Source organism: Physella acuta, unplaced genomic scaffold (genome assembly GCF_028476545.2).
Source record: "Physella acuta isolate Inbredline_101_S28 unplaced genomic scaffold, ASM2847654v3 ptg001921l, whole genome shotgun sequence".
Classification (NCBI taxonomy): Eukaryota; Metazoa; Mollusca; class Gastropoda; family Physidae; genus Physella; species Physella acuta.
Genome location: NW_026733426.1, coordinates 1 through 25649, shown reverse-complemented (window position 1 = coordinate 25649; position 25649 = coordinate 1). Strand labels below are relative to the sequence as shown.

Genomic DNA, 25649 nt, shown 5'->3' with positions numbered 1-25649 from the left:
ACATATGTACAGTTACTGAAATCGAGCAGTGGGCTGATTGTGATTTAATATTTAACTTACAAATTGGAAAATATAAAATCTACGCACTATTTGTTTACCCGTACCGACATTTATCATGACTCTATAAAACGGTAGTATTCAATGCAAATGTTTATTGTTTTAGAACCTCCACCCTAACCGTAAACCCTACCATGTCCAACACTGTATAAACGATGTGAAAGAATGTACGACAGAGATCTTAACCACACCCTCAGCCAGAGGCGTAGCGAGGGGGGGGGGGAGGGGGCGGGGGGTGCGGACCGCACCGGGTGACACCATTTAGGGGGGGGGGTGATACCAAGGCAAAGAATAGTGTTTTAAGAGGTGCAAATTGAAAATTTGAGGGGGGGGGGGGAGGGTGCAAATCGAAAGTTAGAGGGGGGGGGGGCGCAAATCGAAAGTTTGAGGGGGTGACACCATTAAGTGCCGCACCGGGTGACACCCGACCTCGCTACGCCACTGCCCTCAGCCCTAAATCCAACCGTAGTGTTATGTGGTAAACGGAAGTAAGAAAGACTACAACACACTTGTAACACTTTTTGGATTTCTATAATTCTAAAACGAAACGATATTTTCTCATTAAACTAATTTCCTGCCAACGATTAATAGGACCCACCCTGTCATTGGTTGCCTACTATTTTTCTAGTAAAAATTTACCCAAAACCGTCTACTATTTTTCTGGTAAAACTTTACCGAAACCCAAACTCGTGGTTGGTATGAAATGTATAAATATAAAAGAGTGGTGGGGTGAGGGGGATGTGGAAAAAGTCATTAAAATATAATTTAGGTGTCCTAAAGTCCAAAAAACAAACAAACAAGTTAATAATATTTTTTGGTCTTCGGACTGCCCGACTTATTGAGTGACCTACGGACTGTTTGACTGACCAGCGGATCGACCGTCTGTCTGTCTGTCTGTCTGACTGACTGTCTGACCGATTGACTGAGACGCAACATGTGCCGGCAACAGTGAGTCCACACTCGGTGTTTGCCGAAAGTAGCGAGGTCTGGCCAGGAATAGAGTCCGTGTGGTGTGTGCTCTAGTGGCCGTCAAACAACTCAAAAATCGAGAGTTGGTTAGCCCGGCTTTTTAAAGTCACGGACAAACATGTCAATCAACGTGTGTGGGGGAGTGATGGGGGCGGGGCTTGGTCTGTCGTGTCGTACATTGATGAGTAACTTCTGCCGAGCGGCTGGGAGAAAGGTCAAAGGCTTTTCTTCTAGTTGTTCTGATAATGTGTGTATGTGTGTGTGTGTCTGTGTGTAACTTTACGGACGTGAGGGTAACTCCCTGAATACAAAGAAACCTTTTTGATGCTGCTCAGGGTGTGTAGATAACTCCTCGACATTTAACACTATGGCCTTTGGTACACATTCACACACACAAAACCTCCAGCAAAAACCCAGATAGACCCTATAACTTTTGAGATCACAGTGTCTTATGGAAGTGTATGTTTTTATGCTTAGATCGTCAGTTTTAACTTCGGGGTTTCATTCAAGCATTTTTATAATATTGTTGGGCGGGGGGGGGGGGGGGGGGTGGCGTAGCCAGGAGCGTCTCAAGAGGGGGTTCCAATTTTTACCCGGGGACAAACTTTCGATTTGCACCCCCCCCCCCCCTCAAACTTTCGATTTGCACCCCCACCCCCTCAAACTTTCGATTTGCACCCCCACATACTTTTTCTATATACCGAGGGGTCTATGGGGGGTTATGACCCCCCCTAACCCCACCTGCCTACGCCACTGGGGGGGGGGACTTAAAATTTATGGGGCGAGGGGGAGGGAAAGACGAGACTGGTTACAATATATATTTATGTTCTATATAGTTATTTTCTCGCCCGGGAAGGGAGGGGCAGGGGGGAAGTGCACCAGGAAAGATGCCTGAAGGTAACTCAGTGTTTAACTTGGCATTAACCCAAACCATAATCCTGACCCCTGACCAGAAAACCTAAACTTCACAGCGATACCGAAAGAAAAAAATCCTCTAACCGATACTGTACCGGCCTGCCGGCTATCAGAAGTCCAGATAAAACTTGGCTGCTGGTGAAATGTGGTGGGATAACACTACAGACCCCACATTCCCCTGTGTGTAACGTACTGTCATCGACGTTATAGGATTGTCGTAACGTAAACTAGGGCTCGCTTGCCATCCCAGGTGAATCTTCTCCATTACATCCCTACGTACGCGTTCAAATCCCTATGTTCACCAACCCAACAATATTTTTCCCATCCCATCCTTATGTTCACCAACCCAAACCAAGGTTTGCCATCCCATCCTTATGTTCAGCAACCCAACTCAAGGTTTGCCATCCCATCCTTATGTTCAGCAACCCAACCCAAGGTTTGCCATCCCATCCTTATGTTCAGCAACCCAACCCAAGGTTTGCCATCCCATCCTTATGTTTGCCATCCCATCCTTATGTTCAGCAACCCAACCCAATGTTTGCCATCCCATCCTTATGTTCAGCAACCCAACCCAAGGTTTGCCATCCGATCCTTATGTCTGCCCTTCCATCTTTTTGCTCACCAACCCAACTCTATGTTTGCCATCCCATCTCTATTTTCGGCATCCAATGTTCACCACCTCGCTCGCATTGTCTTGTGACCTAGATCTATTCCAAATTAATAAGCCAAGACAGAACATCATTGAAATAGAAACAAAAACCACTTGAAATTACTTAACACGGTTGTCGTTTGACAAATATAGGACAAGCTCTCTCGTCCATCATACAATACTTGTTTTTACTTGACAAAGACTAGCTCTGGACCACCACCTAGCTAAACCATAGCCCAGCTGAGTACAAAGACGACCACTAAGTTGTGTATCATCCCCATTCAAGGGCCAAATGAGCATGGGAAACATATCGTCGTATGACGAGGGCGAATTGGGCGTGTTGTGGACAACAAAATTTTAATATACCAGCTGTTTAACCTCACGGTATTGTTTTAGATGTGAGTGAACGCTATTAACTCAGAGAATTGGTCTTTGTGACATGCTGGAGTTGGTCAAACCTCACCCAGGTTTTTATGCCTAGGTAAAGTTGGCTCCAACCTTAGCTCTTTTGGGCGATTAAATTTAACGTTAATTTGTCGGCGGCCGTCTAAAGCTGGCCGTACTCATGTCTTTGTGGCCGTCTAAACTTGGCCACACTCATGTCTCTGTTGCCGTCTAAAGTTGGCCACACTCATGTCTCTGTGGCCGTCTAAATTTGGCCGCACTCATGTCTCTGTGGCCGTCTAAAGTTGGCTACACCAATGTCTCTGTGGCCGTCTAAAGCTGGCCGTACTCATGTCTTTGTGGCCGTCTAAACTTGGCCACACTCATGTCTCTGTTGCCGTCTAAAGTTGGCCACTCTCATGTCTCTGTGGCCGTCTAAATTTGGCCGCACTCATGTCTCTGTGGCCGTCTAAAGTTGACTACACCAATGTCTCTGTGGCCGTCTAAAGTTGGCCACACTCATGTCTCTGTGGCCGTCTAAATTTGGCCGCACTCATGTCTCTGTGGCCGTCTAAAGTTGGCTACACCAATGTCTCTGTGGCCGTCTAAAGTTGGCCACACCTATGTCTCTGTGGCCGTCTAAAGTTGGCCACACTCATGTCTCTGTGGCCGTCTAAAGTTGGCCACACTCATGTCTCTGTGGCGGTCTAAAGTTGGCCACACTCATGTCTCTGTGGCCGTCTAAAGTTGGCCACACTCATGTCTCTGTGGCCGTCTAAAGTTGGCCACACTCATGTCTCTGTGGCCGTCTAAAGTTATCCACACTCATGTCTCTGTGGCCGTCTAAAGTTGGCCACACTCATGTCTCTATGGCCGTCTAAATTTGGCCCCACTCATGTCTCTGTGGCCGTCTAAAGTTGGCTACACCAATGTCTCTGTGGCCGTCTAAAGTTGGCCACACCCATGTCTCTGTGGCCGTCTAAAGTTGGCCACACTCATGTCTCTGTGGCCGTCTAAAGTTGGCCACACTCATGTCTCTGTGGCCGTCTAAAGTTGGCCACACTCATGTCTCTGTGGCCGTCTAAAGTTGGCCACACTCATGCCTCTGTGGCCGTCTAAGGTTGGCCGCACTCATGTCTCTGTGGCCGTCTAAACTTGGCCACACTCATGTCTCTGTGGCCGTCTAAACTTGGCCACACTCATGTCTCTGTGGCCGTCTAAAGTTGGCCGTACTCATGTCTCTGTGGCGGTCTAAAGTTGGCAACACCCATGTCTCTGTGGCCGTCTTAAGCTGGCCACTCTCTTTGCAGCCGACTAATGTTGGCCTACGATCCAAATGACCCAGACCCCCCCCCCCTTCAGCATATTTTAAACTCTCCAACCTGCTATTTTTGGACGGTATCTGGGATCTTAGAACTCTGCGAGGCTAAGATTGCCTTGTCTGATTGTCTAGTCAGCTCCTATTGATTGCCAAGTCTGTTTTGTCTTTTATGATCTAAATATAGGTGCACCGTGCGTGCACGGATACTTTAGCCCTGTGAGGGGGTGGGGTGATAACAGTAGAGCAGACGTTGAAAATGCACCATGTTAAGAATGCACCATGTTAAGAATGCACCATGTTAAGAATGCACCATTTTACGAATGCACCATTTTACGAATGCACCATTTTACGAATGCACCATTTTACGAATGCACCATTTTACGAATGCACCATTTTACGAATGCATCATTTTACGAATGTACCAATTTACGAATGCACAATGTTAAGAATGCACCTTGCTGAGAATGTAAAACGTTACAAATGCACAATATTGATAATCCACCTTGTTGAAAATGCACCATGTTCAGGACCAGTGTTTCTTCCAGACTTTTTCTCCGGGGGGGGGGTCTACATTCTACGGGGGGGGGGGGGGCGGACACTAGTAAAAGTGTGTGCTTACTATATAAGTTCCATCTCGTTCGGGGGGGGGGGGGGCGGTAGACTTTCTTCGGGGGGGGGGTCACCGAAGAGATGCCTGGAAGAAACTGTTCAGGATGCGCCATGTAAAGACTGTACCATGTTAAGAGTGCACCATGTTAAAAATGTTCCCAAAAAATAAAAACGCCGTATCCAGACTTCTAGTTCGCACACAGTTAAAAAAACTGTCAAAAAAAAAAAAGAGACTGAGTTTAACCCTTGATGAACGAAAGAATACCAGAGTTAAGTGTCAGAACTCTTTTTGGTTTGTTGACCGGAAATCCACTTACGCTTGCCGTGTTGAAGGTACTTTATTTTCAGCTGTCATCTCCTATCTAATATTAGGGGGTCGACCAAACCCACCCACCCACACGCATATAATGACGTCACAAATTTCCACCCCCACCCTTCAAGAGTAGCCTTTTTCATTTTTTTATTTTAAAACATCTGTTGTACTGTTGTTACCCCCCCCCCCTCATCCCTTCCATGTCGTTACGAAATTCGGACCCCTTTGTTGCTTAAGGTCATTTGTGGAGAATCTCAAAAACTAACATCAAAAGTAATAATTGTTCCGGTAAATGTAAATATAGAATTTGACAAATTCCCCAAAGAATAAGATGGTTTCAGTCTTTCTCACTCACTCGGGCCTGCTACTAATTTGGACGTCTAGCCTAACGTGTCATTATTTAATAACAGAAGAAACATTGTCTTGATGTATTTCTTTAGGAAACCATTTTTCTATCTTCAAGAAACTCTTTTGTTTTTTCCTCTGCAGGTTAACCCTGGCAGTCTGGCGGCCAAATGCGGTCTACAAGTGGGAGATATTATTCTAAAAATCGGAGCCAGGTCAACTGAAGATTTACGGCACAAAGATGCGCAGTCGTCCATTTTAGATAGCGGCAACCATCTTGATTTGCTCATACAAAGGTACGGCATTTGATTGGCTGCTTTATCTAAGCTTTGACGCTACAGCACAGTGTGGTCGTTTGTTTCATATGCACGACAATCTATCTCAATATCTACCGTGTTATTCGTGTGTTTTGTTTTATACGATAGGCCTAATAGCTGGCGAACATTGATATTTTTCTTATTTATAACATGAACCAAATTTCATTCCAGTGTATTACTTGTAAAGAGAAAAATTATAAAAATAATTTACTCACGTTAGGATACATCACAGCTACTTGACATACATTTTTGACCACAACTTACTGGGAATTAAGAAACTAGTCTGACCAGAGCTTATTGAGGAACTAGTTCTGCCACCGTCAGTAAATTTTTCAAACTAGTTTTACCACCACCACACATCGGAAGTTTAGAACTTATCAACATTTCTTTCCCATCCATTGCTTCTTTCAGACATTTTTCTCCGGCGGGGGGGGGGGGGGGGGGCGACACTTTGAACGAACTATCACTATGGAGTGTGGGGGGAGGGGTCGGACACCATATAATTTTTTAAATTTCAATTCGTTCTATGGAAAGGGGGGGGGGGAGGGTTACAGAGAGGTCTGAAAGAAACTCTGGTCTTATTCCCCCCCCCCCCCCCTGTCTTGCAATGGTTATGCCCAGTGTATCATTCAGACATTTTCCTGAAATTTTCGGGGGGGGGGGGGGGGGTGCTAGACAGTGGCGTAGCGAGGTCGGGTGTCACCCGGTGCGGCACTTAATGGTGTCACCCCCAGAGGCGTAGCGACCCTTCCCGGGGACAAACTTTCAATTTTCGATTTGTACCCCCCCCCCCCCTCAAACTTTTTATTTGCACCTCTTAAAAGACTATTTAACACTCGAATTAATCACTTAATTAAGTGGAATTATCATTTTTCTCTATATATTTTGTTATTTTTTGCCGTGGTGTCACCCCCTAAATGGTGTCACCCGGTGCGGTCCGCACCCCCGTCCCCCCCCCCCCTCGCTACGCCCCTGCTGGTAGAAGTATATATTTTCTTAATAAATTCTATTTCGTTCGAAGGGGACCCCCGAAGAGATGCCCTAAAGAAACTCTGGTTATGCCATGCATTAAGTCTCTCATGAGTAATGAGCCTTTACTTCACCCAGCTCTTATGTGCCTTTACATTTTCCAATTAACCCGAAAACGTAATTCGAGCTCTCCATGAGTCGGTCCATGACTTCTACATTAACATCACGCCCAAGCTTTTCTCTCGGGCTTAGAATCGTCGAGAGTTATCTTTTCCCTTCTCCCATGTTTACATTTCCTAACTCAACCCATCTGCCTAGGTCAGGGGTCGGCAACCTTTTGAAGCGGAAGAGCCAAAAGTTACAATTTTCAATATTTACCTGGTTTTAAAGAGCCACTAACATTTTTTTATTTCAAATATTTTATTTTTTTATTAAGATTATTAGTATTTGTTCAAAGAGCTGTAGAGCCGCATCTTGATATCAAAAGAGCCGCATGCGGCTCGCGAGCCGCAGGTTGCCGACTCCTGGCCTAGGTTACTCGTGTAACACATCTAACACACGATGTGCAGACGCCGGAGTCGTGGAGTCAGAGCTATAGGCCTAGGCCTAACTACTAATGACTACTAGAATAAAATATCCAAAATTTCGATATGCGACATTAGGGGTCATCCATAAATGGCGTCACGCTTTTTTTGGACAATTTTTACCTCCCTCCCTCCCCTCCGACACACGAAAAGCCAGACCCCCCCCCCCCCTAAAATGACGTCACACCTCAGCCTACAACCCCCTCCCCCCCTCTCAAAATTGCAGTTGAATTTTTTTTAAAACATCGATATTTTTCCAAAATCGTGTCTGAACTCTGTCAAAATAGAGTATTTTAATCAATTCCTATTACAATTTATTAAAACAGTTTTCTAAAACGCGAAATAGGCCTAACGTCTTTCTAGCATTGCTGTTTTTTAATGCAAAAGTGTGACGTCTCACCATCTGAACCCCCTCCCCCTCATCACACACCGCCACAAAATTACGGACCCTCCCCCTCCCCCCTACGAGTGTAACGTCATTTATTGACGACCCCCCCCCCCCTTATGACTCATCGCGTTTAAATCCAAGTCACCCGGCCTTAGGCCTACCCTTTTAAACGGGGCCGGCATTTTTACGTTTTTCAAAACATTTTGGCGGCAAACTGGGGGGCACAGTCACGTGATTTAGACACCTTTATTTTACGTCACGTCATCTGCGGGTGTAAGTGCAGTGTTTCTTCCAGACTTTTTTCTCCGGGGGGGCACTTGAAATCTTCGGGGGGGCGGTAAACTTTCTTCGGGGGGGCGGACACTGTTAAAAGTATATATTTTCTATATAAATTATATAAATTTCATTTCGTTCGGGGGGGCGGTAAAAATTTTTCGGGGGGGCTTCGCCCCCCCGAAGAGATGCCTGGAAGAAACTCTGTGTAAGTGTAACACTGTAGGCCTAACGTTTTATTTACCAAGCTGATACTGGCTGAGCCTAATGGACCTAGTCAAGTAATAATAATATTCTGTTTACTTTGCACTTCCGGTCCCATTTAACCAAGCATTATCCCTGGGTGTGTACGTGTACTTTCCCTAAGATTCAGTGACCTCGTTTTCTATTTTATGTCATCAAAAAAAGCTAAGCCGTTAAACGACAGAAAACTGCAACAAAAAGCTAGAAAAACTTGTCTCGTTTGTAACTTTGTCTGTGTGCTAAAAAAAACTGTTGTGTTCTATGAATCATGACTTGTGTTTGTTTACTCGTCTGCCAAATCTCGTCTCGATTTATTGGCGATACAAAATCGATAATGATTTGCATTCACTTGCGAAGACAGGAATTTTAGTTGTAACAATCTTTATATAGATCTAGAAATGTCTGTTCTTATAAATTACATAAAAAGTCATTTATTTCTACCTGCTTGAATTAAAGAATTCGAGAGAGAGGTCAGAGCAATGGATGGTAAGTAAAGTACTTCCTTGTTGTCATGATTCATGTTTGTCACGTGACCTAGCGCACACGACAACTAACATTAGCGGTATGATTAGCGGCATGTCTTTTACTCACCTGATCGTTAGATGGATGCTGGCATTTCTTTAGTTCGATTGACCATTGTATGGCAGTTCTTTAGTTTGATTGACCATCATATTTTATTTTATAAATCTGCCTTCCAGCTTATTTCCAATTATTTTAATTTATATTTAGATTCTAGATCTAGATCTAAAATCTAAAATCTAGATTAGATCTGGAATCTAAGATGACGACGCTAGATTGCGGCTAGATCTAGAAAATCTAGATCTAATCTAGAATCTAGATAAAAAAAATGATATTTCCAAAGTTATTTTATATTTTACCTTTCAGCATCCCAAAGCTTGAACATAATAAAAAGTTACAATGTTACAAATAGATCTAGAGTCTAGTCTATACCTAGAATTTAATCCCTTGTAAATTTATAGTATTTTATAGAGTGAAATCTATTTTAATTTAAAAGCATTTAATTTTTTTTTATTAGTTTTGTCCCTTCCCATTCATTTGCATTGAAATCCTGCTCCATTCATTTTATTTTATTACCATACATATTCACATTTTGCTTTTAAATTTCTTTTTATTTAAAAATATTTTTTTTTTTTGCATTTTCTTATTTCCCTTACTACAAGAACCTGTTTTTTTTTTAAGTACTATGACCTATTTTTTGTCTAAGGGTGTGTAGAACATGATTATAATTTATTTACTCCCCCCTCCCTCAGTATAAATAGGATCCTGGTTTCTTAAAATAGATTCACCATACAGCAACTATTATTTAATTTTTTACCTCTTCCCCCCCCCCCCTCTCATTTTGAACCAAGATTTATTAGACCATTAGACCTATACCAAGTGTATGGAACTAGCCATATTGTGTGACCTATTATCCAGAGTTCTAAAATAAGGAATGTATTGATTATTACATTATGGGTATTGACTGATCGTGCAAACATGCTCAGATCTGCTTTTTTTTTTTTGGAGCTTCTCATAACCCATTTTTAACATTTTAAGTTAAAAATAAAAAAGGTGATAGACTATAAAGTGTTGATTGAAGTGTAAGAATTCTCCAACAAATGTGATGTAGGCCTACTGAGTGCCCATACAGATAACTAAAGGGCTGGTTGTCATACTATACCATCACACTGAGGGGATAGTTGTCACACTACCATCCAACCACTACACTGAGGGGATGGTTGTCATACTGTACCATCATGGAACCACAACACTGAGGGGATAGTTGTCACACTACCATCCAACCACTACACCGAGGGGATGGTTGTCATACTGTACCATCATGGAACCACAACACTGAGGGGATAGTTGTCACACTACCATCCAACCACCACACTGAGGAGATGGTTGCCATACTGTACCATCATGGAACCACCACACTGAGGGGATGGTTGTCATACTGTACTATCCAACCACCACACTGAGGAGATGGTTGTCATACTGTACTATCCAACCACCACACTGAGGGGATGGTTGTCACACTACCATCCAACCACCACACTGAGGAGATGGTTGTCACACTACCATCCAACCACCACACTGAGGGGATGGTTGTCATACTACCATCCAACCACCACACTGAGGGGATGGTTGTCACACTACCATCCAACCACCACACTGAGGGGATGGTTGTCACACTACCATCCAACCACCACACTGAGGGGATGGTGGTCACACTACCATCTAACCACCACACTAAGGGGCTGGTTGTCACACTACCATCCATCACCACACTGAGGGGATAGTTGTCACACTACCATCCAACCACCACACTGAGGGGATGGTTGTCATACTGTACCATCAATGCCCACACAGATGTTATGGTTGTCATACTGTACCATCATGGAACCACCACACTGTACCATCATACACAGATGGTCATATTTAAGCCAATACAAAAATGCTGCTTGTTGCAGTTAAAAAAAATTAAAGAAATTCAATGTACATCATAATTTATTAGGTCTTGTTAAATATTAGATCAATTAATTAAGCCAATTCCCTGGTTTCTAATTACTTGATTTCTTTTTCAAACCAATCCATGATTCTTGCATAACTGAGTGAGTCAGAGTGGCCTCCCCTGAAATAAAAAACAACTCTTCGTAAGTCCACATTTATTATAAAAAGCAAAGCAGGGCAAGTCTCTGCTGGTTTACAAATAGTATGATATAGTCTACTCTTTGATTTATGCGGGATATCACAGGCTTTAAAAGGCTAATGGACATTGGTCTAGTGTGCGAGTTAGTCAGATGTTCAACAGAAATCAAGATCAGTCCAGCCATCTGTTTTGGCGTGGGGAAGGCAATGGCAACTGGCCAATGTACTGGCTATGCTATCAGCACACTTCAATGTATCAGCCTTAAATAAAATGCCTTGGCCTGTCTGTTAGAAATATTTGTGTACGCTATTTTTCCCAGTACATTAGACTATAATGATGTTACATTCAGACTTTAGTCATGTGAGGAGGGGGGTTTAGAAAGTGTAACTTAACACTGTCATTTAAAATATGTTCAGTATGGTTTATATATTGTGTTGTGTACTTCATGGTTCTTACATTATGTTGTAGCAAGTAGCACATATCATGTTGTAATAAGTGACACACATTATGTTGCTTTAATTACTTTTAAATGAAGTCAATGTTGTGTTAACATCACTTCAGCATTTGGAAGAAGTCATCATGGTTTGGTCTTAATTTTCATGTCACAATTTGGTCTCCCTAATCATTAAAGCCTGTTGTTGGTTCGTTAAATGTTTGAGACATTCTCAACAAACTGGAAATCACTGTATGGAAATGGCTGCAATAACTGCTTTAGTAAATGTTGTTATAGTTCTCTGGTGTGATTTTGATGTTAGTGGTCTTTACATGGTGAGGTTGGCAGCAGGGCCAATCTGTAGTGGGGAAGCCCCTACACCATCTTGATGCCACATAGTATTATTAATGTTTTCAGAATCCACCTTCATTGCTTAAAACTTTGAAGAACTGAGATGTACTGTAAAAATGATTCTTGTTATAATTAATTGATAAAAAGTTACATTTATTCTGAGTTATTGATGACAGTTTTAGAGAAAATAAGTCATTTGTTAAAACAATTATAAGTTCATCTTTTCATTATGTAATGTGTTTTTTCTTTTACATGGGCAAAAAAAAAACTTTATTTAACATGTATAATATTTAAAGAAATTAAACTGGCAAAGATTTCATTATGCTTTAAATATCTATTGATGAAACTTAAAAACCAGTCTTTAGATCAACAGCAAGGTAAATCATGTTAGCTGATTTTTTTTTTTTTTATAGAGCCAACTGTATTGTCCATGCTTGAACTTGTACATCAAATTGCAAATTGTATATAATTGTTGAGCGAATGAAGTTATAATTAAAGGCTTAAAATAACTTGAATAGTCATTAAGTTAAAAAAGTGTCCTTTTTATTTTACAGGGGAGGCGCTCCTGGTTATGATAAATTCAACAATGTACAAGTCAATTCAACATGGAATGCTCAGCCTATCAATGTAACAGCTGCACCACTTTCTTCCCAGGTCAGTTGGTTCAGACCCCATAGGTCACTTGACCCTAAAGGTCACTTAAGTGCACTTCAACTCTTTATATCTTTTAATGTGTACATTATCTTAGCTCATCAAGGTTGTTTTGTTAATTGACAAGAACTGTAAGACTTGTTTGTTTATGTTTATGGATTGTATAAAACTTTTTAAAGCTATGTTTAAACAATTGCTTTCTTTGTTAAAAGGTCACAGCTTTCGTATGATACTGATTTAAATAACTAATCTGTTTGTTGTCATATAACTTGTAGGTCATTGTAATGTAGATGTGGAAAAGTGGTGCTAAGCCAGTGTGGTATTTTGAGAGGGTATACATTCAAGATGTGCATCTATATCACTATTTTATATGAATAAATTGGGTAGTACAACATATGGCTAGCTCAGTGATCACATTGGTCATTTATTTTGATATTTGTCACATGTTAAATTCATCATGCAACACAGTTACAATTTATCTGTCTTTCTACTAAGTTGATACTTTTCCTCGACTCAAATTGTTTCCTTAATATTTTTTGCTCTTTCGAACAACACTTGTTAATGGTCAAAGGTTTTTTTTTTGTTTTGAACGTATGTTTTTGCCTCATCCTCCTCCATACATCTGTTATATATTACATATTTTCCCCCATCCTACAGAACTTTAATTCAGCCCCTCGTCCATTTGGCAGTCAAGCGCCAGTCAAATCTAGCTATGAAACAAATCTTTCGCTACAAACCTCCAACCTGTCCTTAGCCAGGTAAGTGATATCAAGGGGACCTCAAATTATTCTTCTACCAGTGTAAATCCGTAAACCAGTAACCTTGGTGAGAAACAACTATGCTTTTGGATAGATTCTTGCAGGAATTGGAACCTGACTTCGAAGTGCTTAAAATATATTTGTTGTAGTACCTTTATTATAACATATTTTTTCAAAATAATGGCTATATTCAATTTTTTTTTCTAAATAATGGCTTATGATTGGTTGTATTAGTAAAGGGGAGTAAGTCTGAATGCACCATTATGAATAATTTGACACTTCAAAATCTTTAAAAAAAAACAATTGTTTCTCGTTAGCTGAGTAATGTGAGAATTAAAAAATAATAAACATTTTATCATTAGTAAAATATAAAATTTAAAGGTTTAAATTTAAAAGCTACAAGAATTTTATTTTATTCATCAAATAAAAAATTAGTGTAAAATTTGCAATAAAATTTTTTTTCTATATCTGGGTCTGGAATTTAGGAAAAGATAATTTTCTTATGATTATGATGTTGAATATTTCTGGTTAGTGTTTGTCTCCCTTGTTTTCTGGTCATGTGATTGACTCACATCTTGATGGTCTGCATGTTTGTTTTTCCAGTGTTCAAGATAACCTTATCATGACATTTGACATTCATAAATATCAGCTGATGACATCTATATTAGTGACTGATCTGTACTGTACATTGGCTTGACATTTGTAAACAAAACCAATGACATATTTGCTAATGACCTGGACATGATCAAAATATTTTCACAGGTAGTTTGGTGAAGAGTGACCCTCCCATTAACACCTGGCACTAAGTGTGTTGTGCTCCTCTACCTCTACATTTCTTTCAGCATTTTATCCTGTCAGTTTGTTGGTCACTTTTTAACCTTGAACCTATCCACCATCTTTTTATTTTATTTTAAATTTTGTTGGTATGTTTTTATGATTCTTTCCTTCCCATTTCGGCTAACCAATAAACTAACAGTGAGCCAAACGTGGCGCCACCTTTCCAATCTGCCGCTGAAAAATATGCAGAACGAGAGGAGCAGCCTGACCCAGCCCAGCATCAGTCCAAGTCTTTCAAATATTTGGCTAATCTCATGGATGAAGGGAGAGGTAATCCAGCTAGCTGGCCTTGACCCCGTTTTCTTGGAATTAAAACGGTTAAAGATATTTTACTTTTAAATATTTGGCAGAAGTTTGGGATTATCTATTCTTTTAGTAAATATTTTTAAAAAATTTAGGATATAATTGTGTTGTAGTTATTACTTTAAGTACTTTGGTTAAGTCTAGTTTTATTTTAAAACTACCCTTGATCTCTTAATCGTTTAAAATTACCCTTGAAACCTTTATGTTTTTTATTCGACCAATACCTGTACCCTTTTCATAAAAATAGTCACTTTTGATGAACAACTTTAAAGAAATCTGTAACAGCTTAGCTAGACGATGGATGGGGGTTGTTGCGACCTCGGCTGCATGCATGCATGTTTGATCCAACTCTCTGATACCCCTTTCAGAACTGAACACAGCCTTAAAGCCCCGGGTAGCTGGCAGTGTTAACAAGACAGAGCCCAGGGGCCCGTCCCCGACACCCATAGGCCCTGGCAGTAAGCCGGGGACGGTCAAGGCAATAGTCTCCCAGAAGTACAATAACCCCATTGGGCTCTACTCCTCAGAGAACGCGTCCACCCAGTTGGAAGGTCAATCCAAATTTCTCATAGAGAAAGATGACACACCAGGGTGGGTACCAGAGCTCAGTGTTACAGCAGCAACTGTCACAGCCTCAATGGTTCTCAACTCTGTCACCAGAGTGCACCAGAGATGGCAGCAATCTTTGTCTTTGCCACATATAATGTGTTGCTACATAACAAAATATTTAACAAAATAATATAAACACACTATTCTATAATTAAATACTTTATTTCTAAGATTTTTATCCAACAAATTAAGCAATTGCTTGCCTTTTTATTTCCAAATTTATTATGACAATTATTTTTTTTTTACCTTTCCAAGACGTGAAAATTAAAAATAGTAAAATTGTTTACCATCTTTTGTTTGCCATCTTTTAAACATAAATTTAAACTGCTGCATGCTGAATCAATTTCTTATTTCTTCTAGTAACTCTGCTTGTTATTCAATTTAAATTTTTTTTTTTTGAAATGAATTGCTTGTTTTGTTGTTGTTTATTTTTACTAGCATGTTGTGTTCTAGACTAGGAAATGTTGTACTAACTCTGTTGTTGCATGTAACTAGTACTAGCATCTTGACTCTTTCAGTAACTTTAATACAGAAGAGCTACCACCACCACCACCTCCCCTTAATCCCAGCGAGTACGACGAGCAAGGCAGAAAAAAGTATATTCCCTCCGAAACCTTTTTCCTTGTCCAGGAAGAAGTTGGTCTCATAAAGAAAGAGGATGAGCCCAAAGTGGCCCACTCTCGCACATTTAAAAAACTGGAACAACAGTTAAACAGGTGGGGATAGCAGGTATTAGCTTGTGCAAAAAGCTGGGGTTTCAGGTATCAGTTTGTATTAAAAAGGTGGGATGTCAGGAATTGACTGAATAAGGAAGTAAGATAGGTATAAATTTGTGATAAAAAGATAGGATTTCAGGTGTTTCGTATAAAATGGTTGGTTGTCGGGTAAAAGCTTGAGAAATAATTTTTTTTTAGTTTTTATAAAAGAGTAAAATATCAGGTACTAGCTTTAAGTAAAATTATTAGAATGAAAATATATGAATACAAACATTTTTTCAGTGTTGGTGTTTGTAATCAATGTGGGCTAATTTTAAATGTTACCCTTTTATTTCAACAAATGATTGGGTTTTAAATTTTACTGCTTAAATTTGGGTTAGGTTTAAACTGTATTTACAGGGATAGGTAAATGTGTTCAATTTGGATCTGTTTGCATAGTTAATATAGAGCTTTTTCAAATTATGTGTAAGCATCATGGGAAATTGCTTAAAAAATGGCTTTAAATAGATGAGTTGAAAGTTCTAATATTTAAATAATTTACTGCTCTGTTTATTCTCTCAAATGTTGTTGGTGTTAGTTGTGCATGAACAAATCTGGACTAAAGCATCTTGCCATTTTTAGTGTTTTCTAATGCCTTGCTGTGTTGGTTGGTTGTCTCTCTTTGATGTTACATGTGTAGACTAGTTGTCTCTCTTTGTTGTGTTATTCTTCAGACTGGAGAGTGATGAAGCTAATTTTAAGTTAATTGTATTTCAGTGGAGCACCACAGCCTGCTTATGTCCCACCATACAGTAAGTTTAATATATTTATTAGACACTAGTGGCTTGAAATTTTTTAGAATTATATTTAAAAAAAGCTTCATAGTAAAGAGGCAGATATGAATATTCATCTATTGACTAAGTGTCACCATTGATGTGAGCCTGTTGCCTTGGTTAGGAAAGAAAGAAAGTCTTGACAGAACCATATTAAATTAATATAAAAAAAAAATTAATTAATACATTGTTCATTTTTAAGACCTGGTGGTCTATAATGCAGAGTGAATAGAGCTCACCTATTTTTGTGGCCAAAATTGACAAGCATTATGTTAAATTGTGCTGGGTTCTTTTAGCTATGAGGCACAAGGGTGTTGTTAGTATTCTAACCATGAACCCTTTGGCTAGTGAGATCATAAGGAATTGGTTAAATACATTTGAAAATAATTTTTTTCATGTTGAAAATGTATTTGTTTGTAAATATTGAAAAAAAAATTAATTGTGTGTCAGAAATTGCTTAAATTGCAGTGAGATTTTTAAATATTTAAAATCCTTATGTGCTGTGTCCCAATACATTGTAACTCCATTTTTTTAACTAGTTGTATTTTTACCAACACAGAGCCAGTGCCCACCCCCAGCTACCAGCCACCTCCCCCAGCTCCGGCACCAGCCCCTGTGTCCTTTTCTGCCCCCAAACCTTGGGCTCCTGCAGCACCCGTGACCAATGCTACACCTCGACCTTTTGGCGAGGCCCCCAAACCTACAGGTCAGGGGGCAACCAGGGGAAAGAAAGGTGATGCTGCCATGAATCCTGCTGCCCTGCCAACAGCTGGACGCATACCACTGTGTTCTTCCTGCAACATGCCCATCAGGTAAAGATGAGATTTGTTGGGTTGGACTGGTGTGGTTGTACTGGGTTAGTGTGGGTGAGGCAGCCTGCAGCGGACTAGGTTAGTGTGGGTGTGGTAGCCAGCAGGGCAGTAGTGTGGTGGTTAGACTGGGTTAGTGTGGAGTGAGGTAGCCTGCTAGTCATTAAGCTGGTGCTTGTCATGTTTGTTGTTAGATTGATGTCTTTTCATGGTGTTCAGTTTAACATGAAAAAGTAATGATGCATGTATGTTAAATTTGATTTGTGATTGCTGGGAGCAAGGCATTACAACCCATACTGTCATTCCTCTCCAACATTACCTCCCAGATGAATTACCTATGTATTACCCCTGCCCATATAACAACAGTAGAAAGTTACCCTTTACCAATTACAAATCGAGCCTAAACCTAAGAAATATAGTTATGATAAGGGATAGAGTTAATGATATGTTTAAGGATAGGTAGAAGGTTAGGAATAGGTGTAGGATAGTAAATATTCTGGATGAAATAAGCACATTTGCTTATTTAAACTTAGTCAGACCATTGCTATGGTATATGTGTGCATGTAAATATGATTGCTGTGGTATAAGTGTGAATGCTATAGAGTAAGTATATTATATTTAATATGTTATTGCTATGGTTAATCTATGTTTTAATAAAATTATTATGTTTGTATGATATGTTTGTTCTGCTATATGTCTATACAAAATCATGAGCACCTCACTAATGGATTAAAATTACATTTGCCTTGACTAGGGGTCCTTTTGTTACTGCTCTTGGCAAATGTTGGTGCCCTGACCACTTCATATGTGCCAACCCTCAGTGTGGGACCAAGCTGCTGGACATTGGCTTTGTGGAGGAGGGAGGATTCCTCTACTGTGAGAGGGATTACGCCATACACTTTGCTCCTCATTGTGAGAAGTGCGGCCGAGCTGTCATTGGTGTAAGAATATGTTATAGTCTTGAATATATACGGGGGGGGGCTCAAATTAAAGTAGTTACGCAGTTGGTTAGATAAATAATTAATGATTTCAAATTGTTACTTCAAATAAACATGTTCTATTATTTATGTAGTTTAACCCTTTGAACCCTTAGCTCCTGAACATAAAATCCCCATGTCCCTGAGCTCCTGAGTTAAATGAACACACAACAGACCATCATTAAAAAAAAACTATGAATATAACAACAAGATTAATTTTATTATTTCAATTAACATTCGTACAAGAATTATCGTTAATAATTTAAACTTATTAATCTGGTCATACGTGTAGGTAGACACTTCTTTTAGACATAGGTAGGTGTAGACATAGGTAGAATGCCGGTTTCGGAATTTCAAAATTGTTTTCCATCTTTGTAAATGATAAACATAAAAAAAAATTTGATTCAAGGGCGCAGCCATGACAGAAGCTTACCACGAGTTGAACAATGGCAGTTATATACTTTTTTAATATTATAATTTTATGTACGAACTGCCAATCTGGGGTAAGGTGTCTAATACCGCTTTGTCAGTACCTCAGGGCATGGAGATTGAAGGCTCAGACAGATAAATTGGTACCTCGGCTTCAAAGGGTCCAGCAAGAAATTTAAAATTGAAGTGTAAATTATAGTGTACAGTATATACTAGAATCTTATTACTGAAAGTGGATTTGTACACATTAAAAGAATAGATATTACTCTAGTTTGTTGGAAAAAATAAAATTGATGCAATTTTAAATAATTATTTGGGTTGTCAAGTAAATGATTGATTAAGATTTAACCTCAAGAATTTAATTTTAAAATAATTTTTCAATAAAACCTACATTAAAATTTATTATCAATATTTTTTCTTTAAAAAATGTAGTATGTGTATTTAATAAACACAATTTTATTGCTTTAGTGCTCTGAATAATTTTAAAAATAGCTTGAGTTGTGTGTTTGGCTTGACATTTATCTCCCCTGTGTGCAGGAGTGTGTCAATGCTCTTCAAAAAAGCTACCACCCAGAATGTTTCCTGTGCGCCCAGTGCAAGCAGCCGATTGGTGGAACCAAATTTCACATCGAAGACGGAAAGTTTTACTGTGAACAGGGTTAGTGTTTTGGTTGCTTTTTAACAAATTACATCTTTATATGTTTAGTTATCTAGCTTTACATTTAAAAAAATCAATTTTAGAAAAGGAAACATTTTATAAAATATAAATAGGACAGAGACGGGACAGATGGACGACAACACTGGTTAAAGAATACATTTTCTAAAATCTATTTTTTTCTGCCCCCCCCCCCCCCCCCCCCCCATGAAGAGAATCATGATAGAGACTGATCATACTACTTTAACTAAGTGACAATGTATAGAATTTAACCACATACCTCTTAGTTTTGTACTGATGTGTTTTGTCTCAATCAGCCTTCTTTAGCCATGATGTGACTCTTTAATTTAACCACATACCTCTTAGTTTTGCGCTGATGTGTTTTATTTCAATCAGACTGCTTTAACCATATGACTCTTTATTTAATTTAACCACAGAACTCTAGTTTTGTGCTGATAGTTTTATCTCAATCAGACTTCTTTAACCACATGACTCTTTATTTAATTTAACCACAGAACTATAGTTTTGTGCTGATGTGTTTTATCTCAATCAGACTGCTTTAGCCATATGACCCTATTTAATTTAACCATAGAACTCTAGTTTTGTGCTGATGTGTTTTATCTCAATCAGACTTCTTTAGCCATATGACCCTATTTAATTTAACCATAGAACTCTAGTTTTGTGCTGATGTGTTTTGTCTCAATCAGACTGCTTTAACCATATGACTCTTTATAAAATTTGTGCTGATGTGTTTTGTCTTGTTCCTGCAGACTGGGCCAGCATGTTCCAGACTATGTGTTCAGGCTGCAACTTCCCTGTTGAGCCAGGCGACAGATGGGTGGAGGCCATGGGGAAAAATTTTCATTCTGAATGTTTTAACTGCTCGGTGGGTCACACATTTACACAACTCTTGCTGTTTTAACTTGCCGCTAATTTTTCCTGTGTCACAGTGGATGTTTCTAATGCTCCATTCACTGATCTGTGGTTGTTCATTATCCACTCTACTCATGTTGATGGCAGTGTGTGTTAACTGACCAACATTTTATCCCTGCTTTAGGGAGTAGCCAGTGGTGCTAGGTTTACAAAATTGGCGGGGCAAGCTTCCGGGGGATTTTTTTTAAAACAAATTATTAATACTTTTTAACTTACAAGTATTTTTCTTGATCAAATAAAATTTAAATGAAAATTAGTTTTGATACTACATTACTTACTATAACTTCTTTTTCATATCTGGTTTTATTTATGTATTGAAAAATCTGGCAACACTGTTAACATCCTGTAAAAATAACTGTGATTTGTTGATATTCCCATGTTCTAATGATGTTGTCTATGTTATTTCTTATGACATGGCAGTGTTTTGTCACACTTAAAATTTCTTCCACTGCTTTGAAAAGTTTCGTTTTCAAAAGATCATTTACAGCATGCTTAGGGTAACCCTCACTGCAGGTGATAAGGGAAGTAATCCTCACCGCTTGGAAAGGGAAACAAACTAAATAAATATTTCATTTTTCTTAATTTAAAACAACAACTACAAATGGTCTTTAAAAAGGATTTTAAAATAATTGTATACATAGAATAAATTTTATAATCCAAAATGTAGATATTAGCAGTACAATTTGTCTGGTTGTTATCAGATACAAAGATTTTTGTGTGTGTATTCATGGTTCTCAAACCAAATGAAAAAATTCTGTACTGTATGTACAAATTATATCAGTTCTACTTTTATTTACTTTTCTTATCGGGAATTTTTTAACATATTCAGATTATCCGATTTGGCTTTAAGTTTTAATTCAGTCATAGAACCATTAACGTGTATTTATCAATTTTAATTGACTGAAAAAGATTTTAACATGAAACAATATATTAATAAAATATAGGTAAAATATTTTGATTTAAAAAATCTAGAGCCAATGGCTTATATTGATGCACTGGAAATCATTTTTAACAATTTTGATGTACATTCAAAGCTGCTTTGAATAGTGGCTTCTTTTAGAAAGTATGTTTTGAAGAAATGCCTTCATAAAATTTTCTTGGTAAATTAACAGAGTACAGCCAGCTCCCCCATCCCTAGTACAACTAGCACTCTATCCCTAGTACAGCCACAGCCCCATCTTAGTACAACTAGCACTCTATCCCTAGTACAGCTACAGCCCCATCTTAGTACAACTAGCACTCTATCCCTAGTACAGCTACAGCCCCATCTTAGTACAACTAGCACTCTATCCCTAGTACAACCACAGCCCTATCTTAGTACAACTAGCACTCTATCCCTAGTACAGCTACAGCCCCATCTTAGTACAACTAGCACTCTATCCCTAGTACAACCAGAGGCCCATCCCTACTACAGCCAGTGCCCCATCCCTAGTACAGCCAGCACCCCATCCCAAGTACAGCCAGTGCCCCATCCCAAGTACAGCCAGTGCCCCATCCCTAGTACAGCCAGCACCCCATCCCTAGTACAGCCAGTGCCCCATCCCTAGTACAGCCAGTAACCTATCTCAAGTACAGCCAGCACCCCATCCCAAGTACAGCCAGTGCCCCATCCCTAGTACAGCCAGCACCCCATCCCTAGTACAGCCAGTGCCCCATCCCTAGTACAGCCAGCACCCCATCCCTAGTACAGCCAGCACCCCATCCCTAGTACAGCCAGTGCCCCATCCCTAGTACAGCCAGTAACCTATCTCAAGTACAGCCAGCACCCCATCCCAAGTACAGCCAGTGCCCCATCCCAAGTACAGCCAGTGCCCCATCCCAAGTACAGCCAGTGCCCCATCCCTAGTACAGCCAGCACCCCATCCCTAGTACAGCCAGTAACCTATCTCAAGTACAGCCAGTGCCCCATCCCAAGTACAGCCAGTGCCCCATCCCAAGTACAGCCAGTGCCCCATCCCTAGTACAGCCAGTGCCCCATCCCAAGTACAGCCAGCACCCCATCCCAAGTACAGCCAGCACCCCATCCCTAGTACAGCCAGTAACCTATCTCAAGTACAGCCAGTGCCCCATCCCAAGTACAGCCAGTACCCTATCTCTAGTTCAACCACTGCCCCATGTTTAGTATATCTGGCTCCCCATTTTGGGGTACAACCAGCACCCCATCCTTGTTAGAGCTTGCCACAGTTGCTGTCCACCTCCCCCACCCCCAGCCTGGTACTGCTCCCCCATCCCCCATACTTAGAGGACTCTCTGAACTAATCCAACTTTTTCTTCACTTACAGACTTGTCAAGTCAATCTGGAAGGTCAACAGTTTTGTGCTAAAGGGGGAAAAGCTTACTGCAAGAAACACGCTCGTTAGAGATCTTCAATTTAGAACATTAATTAAGTGTACACAGAGCTAGTATAGCCACATTTAGTCTAGGAGACATTGTTGCTATAGTTACTGTTGCTATAGTTTCAACAATAGCAGACAGCAGTGAGTGGTTCCCACTGTTGCATGATTTCCCTGTCCAATTTCTTTTTTTTCTGTTTACAATATGTGTGTACCACAGCATGGAGATGTGGCCAAAATTCACCTGTGTGTGTCTGATGGCCAAAATTTCACAAGTGTGTTTGATGGCCAGAAATCTTGACTTATGTGTGTCTGCCATTTTCTCCTTAAACTGCTGACTTGTTTTACATTTGTTCATACGTTTGTACAAATTCAAAGTAAAAAAACAACAACAACCACAACTTAGATCGTTGTGTTGTACAACTAATGTATTGCCGTATACAGCTCTGTTTTACACTGAATATATATATAGCAATATTTAAATTGTATGCCTGTCATGATTATAGTTATACACAGCCTTTATTGTCGTGTTTTATTCATTGCTGCCAAAAGTTATCTGTCTCTAAGTTACAAAACCCCTTTATATTTCAAAGTGTTTCTAGATAGTTATTAATAAAAATGAAAGATATTGTTTTTGATACAAAGATTATTATTACTATAATTTTTAAAGTTTTTTTCTATTTGATGAAATTATTAACAGAAGAACTCTGATATTTTTTGTTATAAAAAAAGATTTTAAAAAATGTTTTATAAAAATCTTGTATCGACTTTTTCTTATCAGACAGTTATTGCTGAGTTGTAATTATTCAGTCATTAGCCAGAAGCCACTCAGTAGTCTACATAGCCTTGACCTTGCTCATCCTGCTGTTGCTGCACATGCTAATACTAATCTTTGTCCAGTGTAAATATACAAGGTTGTCTTGACCTGAATATTTTAAACTAACTGCTGCCCGCATAAAAAAAAAGCAGATGTGAGTGTGTGTGTGTTTGACCACTTGACCAGCTGAGTTCTCTCTCTCTTCAGTACACGTTTGAGCCCTGTCCACCTTATAGAATCATTCCAAGAGATAGTTTATAGACAGGCGAGAAGGTGAGCAGTTTATAGACAGGACCTGCGTCTGCAGTGGTTCTCACTTTAAGATGCATACCACGTGGTCTACAGCGGTTCTCACAACAAGATCCCAGGGTGTGAATGGTGGATCTTTGTTTCAGATGTTACTTTACAAACTGTGATAGAATGAATTTGCCTTACACCTGACATATCTTTATTTTTATATCAATTTTTTGTTCACTTTTAATTAAGCCTATTAGATGAGTAGAGGCTTTATCAATCAAAATATAGAAAAAAATATACAAGTATAATTTGAAAAAAAAAAAAAGCAATTTTCAGAATGAACAAAGAAAAATTATGTATTTAAAATATATTTTTTGTTACTGTCTTGTGAAAGGTAATTGAACTGGTCAGTAAGTATTTAATTTGCATAATTATGTGTACAGTAATTATTTCATTTTTATATTTTGATTTTTAAAGCCTGAAGTTATAAAAAAAATATAATAGATGGTGTAGGAAACAGGTCCATATTAAGTGTTCACTATCAATACTTTATTTAACAAATATTTATGCCTTTCAATGCCACTTATTATTTCAAATGACTTTTTGTCATTTCAGATGTTTTTAATGTCATTCAAATAACTGTAGAGTATAATGACATGTTCATTGGTGTTATTATATATGATTATGCTGTCATTTAAAGCAACATAACTTTTTTTTTTAATAATATGACATTTCAAACATATCTAGTTTGTAATGAGATGTTCCTGTTTGACATCAAGATGATAGGTTATCATTGTATACACTGATAAGTCAATGCCAGATTAGTTGTGTGTAGAATAGTTATTTTTTCAAAGAACTGCATATCTGTAGACCCCTAAGGATGTGTGGCCTAGTTGTTACCTCCCCTTGCATGAAGAATTTGAATGTCTAGAATAATTTATGCAATTCTTTTTATTTTGTACTGTTGTCATGCAAATATTTATCTACAGTGAGGGGTGGTAACTCTGAATTCTTTTAATTGTTGCTGTGGACCTTAAAAAATTGGACAGAGTGATGTAAACATGATCTGTTGTGGTGCTATATTATATTCTTGTAGTGTTGAGCCAATATTCTTAGTGCACTTCAGCTTGGTCATATTTTGTTTTAACCTATTTAATCCATAACTAGGTCAGAAAATATAATAAAAATTTGATCCCATAAAATGTTGATTTTTGTGCTTTTGTAGTCAGCTGTGAATATGTTTATAGCTTATAATTCCTTTGCTTTTTTTTTGTTGAACTTAATTTTATGTGTAATTAATTATACTTGATTCAAACGCAAAGGACTTGTTTTTTAACTCATAATAAATAGGAGGTCTGAGACTTAAAGGTGTCCCTGAGTCAAACAGCCCTTATGGGTACCTAGCACAAGTCTATCAAAATAGCTGGGCAACATCACTTTGTATGCTGTAGCAATAATAAAGCATTAATACTAATAGTTTCGCTGTCTGTCTATCTATCTATCTATCTATCTATCTATCTGTCTGACAAGAACGCTCTAGAGAAAACACAAGGAAAATAAAAACATGCATAGTAATTCGAAAAACGAAGTATGACGTCGACACATTTAGCGCACAGAGTAGAAAATAATCTCAAGCCGGATAGTGCACACATTGATATGACGTCATTGATTATCGATATTCAATACAAAGGCAATTTGGTCTAATCTAAGTGGTTTGCGTGAAGAGTTTCTTTCATACAATTCTTCGGGTAGGGGCGAAGCCCCACCCCCGCGTAAGAACGTCTGAGCCCCCCCCCCCCCCCTCCCCAACTCAAAAGAAATTTCCTCATCGATACTCTATAATAAAATTACCGCCTAATTAATGTGTCTAATCTTAAAAGTGGTTTTCTTGCAATGGGACGGTAGACATGTTGTTTTTTTTTTGGGGGGGGGGGGGGGGGGGGGTGGAGGGGTGGGGGGGGGGGGGGGGGTGGTGTGTGTGGGGGGGGGTGGAGGGGCGG

General features: G+C 39.2%; 1 protein-coding gene across 3 annotated transcripts in view; it reads left to right on the top strand.

Annotated features, from left to right (window-relative positions):
- LOC131931232 (PDZ and LIM domain protein 7) overlaps positions 1-24851 on the top strand; it is a 29486-nt gene extending 4635 nt beyond the window's left edge. The window contains exons 2-14 of one of the 3 annotated variants that reach the window (XM_059287960.1): positions 5707-5858; positions 8793-8822; positions 12328-12427; positions 13082-13182; positions 14159-14289; positions 14691-14913; positions 15450-15647; positions 16404-16438; positions 17019-17271; positions 18023-18209; positions 19212-19332; positions 20100-20215; positions 22545-24851. In XM_059287960.1, the coding sequence (XP_059143943.1) occupies positions 5707-5858; positions 8793-8822; positions 12328-12427; positions 13082-13182; positions 14159-14289; positions 14691-14913; positions 15450-15647; positions 16404-16438; positions 17019-17271; positions 18023-18209; positions 19212-19332; positions 20100-20215; positions 22545-22622 (1725 nt within the window). In that variant the 3' untranslated portion in view covers positions 22623-24851. The remainder of the gene's footprint in view (positions 1-5706; positions 5859-8792; positions 8823-12327; positions 12428-13081; positions 13183-14158; positions 14290-14690; positions 14914-15449; positions 15648-16403; positions 16439-17018; positions 17272-18022; positions 18210-19211; positions 19333-20099; positions 20216-22544) is intronic. The other 2 variants (XM_059287961.1, XM_059287962.1) reach the window with 2 other exon arrangements.
- The last annotated feature ends 798 nt before the right edge of the window (positions 24852-25649 follow it).